Below are 7,359 nucleotides of genomic sequence, written 5' to 3'. Positions count from 1 at the left end.
AGGTGGCCTTATAGAGAATGTTCACTGAGCTCCCATTGTCTATGAGAACTCGGTGAACTCTCTTATTCGCCAGCTGGAGAGTGATGACCAGTGGGTCATGGTGAGGAAACTGAACATGTGACACGTCATCCTCAGTAAAGGTTATTGGTTGAGACTCAATCTTTTGGCTTTTTGGAGCTCTAGGTTTGGGTTCATAAGGAGACCCATCCCCAGTATTTAGCTCGTTCACATATTGTTTTTGGGCATTCCTGCCCATACCTGCGAGATGAGGCCCTCCCGAGATGGTTATCACGTCTTCTCCATCAATTGGAGGGGGGCTATCTTCTTCCCTAGCTCGGGAATTGTTGTTTTGTGCAGGTTTTGGTGCAGCTGCCCTCTGGCTTGTAGATGCCTGATTAGTATTCTAGTTTTTGACATATTGTCTAAAATAGCCTCTCGAGATCAATCCTTAGATCTCATCTTTCAACTGTCGGCACTCATCAGTAGTGTGCTCGGTGTTTCTGTGAAATCGACAATATTTGCTGGAGTCCCTCTTGGACTTCTGATTTCTCATGGGGTCTAGACGCCTGAAGGGGACCTTGTTTTCATTAGCCAGGTATATGTTCTCCCGAGACTCGTTGAGCTCGGTGTACACTTTGTACACTGAGAAATATCTCTCCCCTTTCTTCTTCTTTCCCCCTTCAGCCTCGGGGTTACTCCCTTCGTTCTTCCTTCTCTTGGAAGGGTTTTCCGGAGTAGGCTTTGAGGCTGGTGGGTCCGCCGAGGTTGAGGCAGAGTTTACGTTCATCGTTGTAGTTACGGGCTGGGAGGTCATATTCAGTGTCGACCTCGCCTCCTCTACATTGACAAACCTTTGAGCTCATTTATTAAACTCTGTTAGGGACCTCAACGGTTTTCTCTACATTTCATCCCAGAGATCACTTCCTGGCATTACCCCAGCCTGGACAGCCATTAGATGACCGCTGTCATCCACATTTCAAGCTCGGGCAACTTCCAAGTTAAACCTCGTAAGGTAACTTTTTAATGTCTCGCCTGGCTGCTGCCGAACTTTAGTCAAAGTTGATGCCTCAGGTCTAACTCCCATCATGGCTCTGAACTGCTTCTTGAAATCCTTTAACAACTGATCCCAAGAAGTGATTGAATGTCTTTTATATTTCTCGAACCAACTTTTGGCAGGTCCCGTAAGTGATGCTAGAAATAACATGCATCTGAGCTCGTAACCCACATTACTTGCTCTCATTATGTTATTGAATGTACTCAGATGGCTATATGGGCCAGACTTTCCCTCAAAAGTTGGGACATGAGGGATCCGAAATCCTTGAGGAAACGGAGTATTGGAATATGGGGAGCGAATGGTTCGAGCTCCTCGTTAGAATCCTCATGCCGACCCCGACCTTGCTCATTCTGCAAAAGTCTGAAGGCCTTTTCCAACTGATCAATTCTTTTATGGACCGGGTCCGTGAGGGGTCTTGCCTGAAATTGGCTGTCGTTGATCACAATTCCAGGCTCTTGCCTCCGCAGGGGATCTTTACGCTCATTTATGCGTTCCCTCAGGTCCGGGTTTGATGAGTTAACATTACCCCGATTCTGATTCAAGTGTTCCCGCAGGTTGGAGCGATTCTTGTGGTTCCCAGTATTCTTTCGACCTCGATCATACATACAGACTGATCTAGTATCTCGTGATTCATCACTGGTAAGACTTGTCCCGTGATTATTTTGAGATGGGTCTCTTTCATGTTGCCTCGTCTCTGTAGTGCGAGACTAGGAAACTTGACTTCTTGTAGATTGGGCGCCTCTCTGCTCTCTGAAGGCTTCTCTATTCCTTTGCCTCCTTCTCGCACGTCTTTTCTCATCATCTCGAACTGGTTGAGCATTCTTGCGAGGCGGTGAAGGGTATCTTATAGGTGATGGCGGGAAACATATGGGTGATGGTGGCTGCCACCCATTTCGCGGCCTAGACGGTCCGGAGTTTGACCGAGACGGGTCGGTTGCATTCTGCGTGTTACTAGGGATTTGAGTCCGAGCCTCTGTAGGGGCGAGGTTATTCCCAGTTCCCGCTGGTACCTCCGCAGTTGAATTAACCAGAGCCCTAGCTCGGGTACTTCTTCGGGGTCTCGAGGGAGCAGATTGCTCCGCTGGTGCCGGAGGTTGCTCTGGCCTCCTCGTGGCAGCATTTTTTCGAGGACGTCCACAAGGCCTGCGGGGAGGAACATACACGTCCCTTGGAGGAGGGGCTTGGTTTTCACGCGGAGGTGGGGGCTGAGCCGCCTGAGCCTCTGCGGCTAATCTAGCCAACTCCTCATTCCGCTTATTAGCTTCAGCCAATTGTTTTTTCAGCTGTCGGTTTTAAAGTTCCACAATGGGAACGTACCGTTCATGATTGTAGTACATATCCTCATCCCTTGGAGGTGTTGGAGGTCCCCGAGAATTTGAGGACTCGCTTCTCTCTTCAGTATCTGGGTTTACCATTGGCTGCTTCCCAGGGCGTCTTGGATAGTTTTCTTCAGGAATGTTTTGATCATTTGTGGCCATAACTGTTCAGGGATCGCACTTCTTAAGGCTCTCAATGAAAGCACCAAACTATTGACGCCGTTTTTCGTCAACTTAAAATGTAGAGCACGTAAACAATAAAAAATTATGGCCAGAAAAATGCAATAAAACAAGAAGAGTTTTTTACGTGGTTCAGCAGTTAACTCTGCCTAGTCCACGAGTCTTTGTTATTAGAACTTAGGAAATTTCTGGAAATTCTTCAGGGATGAATTCTCCAGAGTTTCTCTCAAGATCACAAAATTTCGGTCCTTTACAAAGGTACATGACTTCTCTATTTATAGAGGAAGTCTCAGGATACTATCCCACACGTTCAGGGAAGTTATCCTGTATATTAATAAATTTAAAGGCTTTAAAGCCTGTAACTGCTATATACAAGGAAACGTCCCCTGAAGACCAGGGGGCGTATAACTAACTAATAAATATCCCTTTATTGTAGGGAAGTTACATAAATAAATGTAGACCGCGTCTCTTCAAGTGACTCACTAAGCTGTTCGAAATCAGCAATCAGCACCATCAGCATCATGCCAATCTAGGTCTCTGAGTAACTTTCGAGTTATATTATTTTCTCCAAGACCACATTGTTTCAAGCTCATACTCATGTCAGGCTCGGAACTCTTGATCCGAGGTCACCCGAGAATGGACGCCTTCCGATGCCTGTCTTTCGAGCTTATAAGGACTTCGAGGTCACCCATCTTCGAGGTTGCCATCAACTATGAAGATTCGGCGCCTAGGTTGCGAACACGTATTCTAGACATTGCGAGCTCACATCTGACGAATCTAGCTTTCGAGATCATAATTCTCAAGGCTCGAAATCTGGGTGTAACATTGTAGTATAACATTGATTTCAATAGCAAAATATCTCTGCTACAAGATTAAGAAGGGGAAAAAATCATATTATATTAAGAAAAAAATCCATAAAACTTATTCCAGAAAACATTTACATTAAAAAAAACTTTCATTAAGAATCCTAACCAACCTTGCCCGAGTATAAATCAATCGCGGTTGGGGTGTGCTCAATGGCCTCATCAATTTTAGAAAGAGCGATTTCATATTGTCCCCTTCGGTCGTAATGCTGGATCCAAACAGAAATTCTAAGCAAAAACAAATATCCCAACAAAAAATATTTAAGGGGGTAGCAAAAAGAAGAAAAATAAAGGTGGCTAACCTGTGCTAATTGGAATAAGGTCCACATAAGAGTTGAAGGAGGTTTTTTCTCTGACCTGCATTTAAAGTAAATATTTTTTTTAAAAGTGACATCATCAATAAGAATTACCAAAAGAATGCCTCTGGCAACAAAACCATGTGCCATACTAAAAAAGCACTTGCAAGATAAAAAAATTAGGGCAAATCAGAGCATTCACCATTCACAACTAAAATCTAAAAGCAAGGAGATAGTTTTATAATATTATGACACGTTCAGTGACCACAAATCTAAAATCATGTTGCTTAGATCATCTGCTTCAGTATAACATAAACATGATTGACTGTTCATATATACAGTATATAAAGAGAGCAGGAAAAAGATAAGTCTAATTCACTTGACAAAACCAAAACAAGGAAAAACAATACATAAATCTATAAACTGTAAACAACCTCACACCATGAAGAAGCAAACCACAAGCTCCACTACCCATTGGCTAATCAACTAAACTACACCCGGAAGACAACTCTTATAAATAGGCATCACTGAAGTGTATGAATGTTTCAACATGATTTGCATTAATGCAAATAAGTGCTACCACAGCTTACCTTCCAGGGAATTGACCAGAAGTCCTAACATCATGCTCCAGCTCAATAATAAGTTCCTCAAGAATGTCTACTTGGAAAACAGTGTGACAAAGCATAACTTAAACCTACAGAACTAATAGTTTCTTAGGTCCTAAGAAAATCAAAAAATTAATGTGTAAAACAATCAAGAAGAATGAGGAGCATACCTTTCCAGGATGATCATACAATGGAGAAAGATCAGTGAACAATGATGGAACTCCCTGAAAGCATCAAGAATATACGTTGCCATAAAATATAAAAGACCGAGTTAGAGTGATAAAAAAGTAACCATAAATACCTTAGTAAGGAGGGGCCTAATATAATTTTCAGCTGCTTCTCTAAACCTGACACCTTGCAGAAAGTCGAGCAGTATTCTCTTAAACACCCAACCCAACAAGATTCAGTGATAACTCGAAAAATTCCATAAATAAGAAGAGCATAAAAAAATAATAATAATGATGATGGTCATTCTAATGCGGTAGTAACCAAAAAGTAGTACCAAGAAGCTAATTTAATTGCATTCAACTCATAAATCACCTGAGGACTTTTCAGCTAAGCATTTCTAATATTAAGTAAATATGATAAATTCACGTCTAAAATGGAATGGTGTACCAAGAAAGAAATTTGGAAATTAATAATAAATCAATATTAAGTTCAATAGGCCAACCCATTGAAAAATTAACGAAGTTCTCCCCCTTTGAAACTAATTAATAGCAGTTTATTAGTTAAAATTTACCAAAAATAATATCAACAACAGATACATGCAGAACAGAAAGAATCCAGTGTATAAATTTAAAATCAACTCCATCATAGCAGTGCACAATATTTGATAGAATAAGGCCCGGTTTTATTACAAGTTTGTGTAATAGCTAATAGGCTTCACAGCATTCGGATAAAATGGCAACCATTACAAGGAAAGCAGCAAAGTTAAAATTCAGATCACTCAATATTTTACCTTGACAGCAGAAGACCAAGTGTATTGCTGCCTAAGAGAATTGTACAACGAATCCAACTGTTCAATTTGGTCGGGTGAATACTGACCATTTTCATAATAGAGCCCAACACACTTGTGAAGGCCTTCATAGTATCTGAAATTGAACTCAAAATAACAAGTTCAAAATATGAATCAAATTTTCACAAGGAATTGATATTTTGAAAAGAAATATAGCATTAGCATTACTAAATACCCATAATTGTCAGGATTCATAAAAAGTAGAGCCTTGAACAAAGTGGCACCTTCTTCAAAGCGACCAAGCTTTACTAAAAGAGAAACCTCTTGTTCTTTAAAAGCCAATTTATCAACCTTGAAAGACATAACAAGAAATGGTAAGCACTTGAGATTCGCATGCTAAAAACATAACCTCATAAGAAATATAATAGTTCAAACTTACTATTTTTGGCTCTTTCTTGTGCAACTCATAAAGAGCTCTCTCAATAGAACCCGATTCTTCTAGCAAAGAAACACTACTACAAAAAAGGCTTTTCTCTGCGGTTTTTTTACTCAATACACTACGATTTTCGAGAGTATTGAAAAGCGCAGTGTATTCGACCGCAGAGAAAAGTGTTACGCAAACCGCAGAGAAAAGCTACACTTTTCTCTATGATTGTAGTAAGCCAACCGCGGAGAAAAGAGACTTTTCTCTGCGGTTGTAATAAGCAAACCGCTGAGAAAAGCAACCTTTCTCTGCGGTTTGCTTATTACAACCGCAGACAAAAGTTTCTTTTCTCCGCGGTTGGCTTACTACAACCGCAGTTAAAGTGGTTCTCATTAAAAAAAATAATAATTCAATTTCGAATTATAACCTAGCATTTTTAATAAAAAAAATTAATTTTCAATTTTAATTATATATAATTATTTTTAATAGTATAACGTAATTTGTTAAATTGTTATATATACATTTCATATCTAATACAAAATAATTGGCTAGTAATGAATCAAAGACTTTAATCATTCTAACTAATATAAGTTAGCACTTTAATCTTACATACATACAAAAATTTAGATTTCATAAACAAATGGCATTAATCTAGCTAACCAATCACTTTGTAGTGGTAGTAAATCCTCTTTGACATTGAATTGCTTTTTTTCAAACCACTGCAAAATTGAAAAGTTAATATAGATTAGATAATTAAATACTATATCTAGCTTTTCTTAAGCAAAAAAGAGTTTAAAATATAACATACTTTCTTCTTGATAACTTCTGCTGGATTCGGTGCATTTACAAGATCATAAATGTATCTTAGTACATAATAACCACATTCATGACTTTCAGGTTGTTTTGGACAAGAACCTCTCAGCAATTTTGTAAATGTGTCGATGTATTCATTTTCCAAACATTGTGCTTATGCTCTACAAAAATTAAAATTAATAAAATACATATTATGCTCTCAACTTTTAAAAATTAATAATGCATACATTACAATTGAAGAACTTACTTTTCCATAACCTCCGTAATTATTGGTGGAGATTTATGATTTTTTAAAGGGTCCAAAATTATGGTCATCCCCCGCATCATCACGAGCACCAACATCCAATGTCGACTAAAATAATAATAAATTATGATTATTATAAAATTAAAATTCTACCATAGTAGTGATAATGTTTAAGTAGTTCGTTCTTACTCAACAATCCAAGGAATGAAATATATTTGGCCTCGTCTATCCATAGTCATCATCCATTTGGCTATAAGATCCACCGTATAGTTTTTACTTTCATCATTGCCAATAGAAAGATGTTCGGTGTCAAAAAATTTGTATAATTGTCGTGAATTTGGGTGCATGCTTTCCCAAATGCATCTGTAGAATCAATCATTCATATTACATTTTCAATTAATAAATTAATATCGTCAAAAAAAAAATTGGGCAGAGTTTCCTCTGTTTCTATAGCATATCCAAAATTATTAGAACCTATAAATTCAATTCAGACAAAACATACAACAAACAACATGCATGTTCTCAACCATAAGCCACCGCAGCACACAAAATTCGCAGAACCTACTTCACTAAGACACACATGTTTTCAACCTTTTGTTATCTCCGCAG

General features: G+C 38.8%; 1 protein-coding gene and 1 long non-coding RNA gene across 2 annotated transcripts; both read right to left on the bottom strand.

The window, feature by feature from the left end:
- Positions 1-2,847: 2,847 nt before the first annotated feature.
- Positions 2,848-5,431, bottom strand: LOC133815714 (uncharacterized). The gene is made up of 6 exons (XM_062248527.1): positions 5,273-5,431; positions 4,616-4,693; positions 4,485-4,538; positions 3,716-3,770; positions 3,527-3,622; positions 2,848-2,874 (listed from the first exon to the last, which is right to left on the bottom strand). Exons 1-6 carry the CDS (start codon positions 5,398-5,400, stop codon positions 2,848-2,850), a joined length of 438 nt encoding a protein of 145 aa, XP_062104511.1. The 5' UTR covers positions 5,401-5,431.
- A 99-nt stretch (positions 5,432-5,530) lies between these two features.
- LOC133793453 (uncharacterized) lies at positions 5,531-5,779 on the bottom strand. Its single transcript, XR_009874828.1, has 2 exons — positions 5,709-5,779; positions 5,531-5,620 (listed from the first exon to the last, which is right to left on the bottom strand). It is a non-coding gene; the product is annotated as an uncharacterized LOC133793453 (long non-coding RNA).
- Positions 5,780-7,359: the final 1,580 nt, after the last annotated feature.

The sequence above is a fragment of the Humulus lupulus genome, chromosome 1 (assembly GCF_963169125.1).
Source record: "Humulus lupulus chromosome 1, drHumLupu1.1, whole genome shotgun sequence".
Classification (NCBI taxonomy): domain Eukaryota; kingdom Viridiplantae; phylum Streptophyta; class Magnoliopsida; order Rosales; family Cannabaceae; genus Humulus; species Humulus lupulus.
This window is presented reverse-complemented; position numbering and strand designations above follow the sequence as displayed.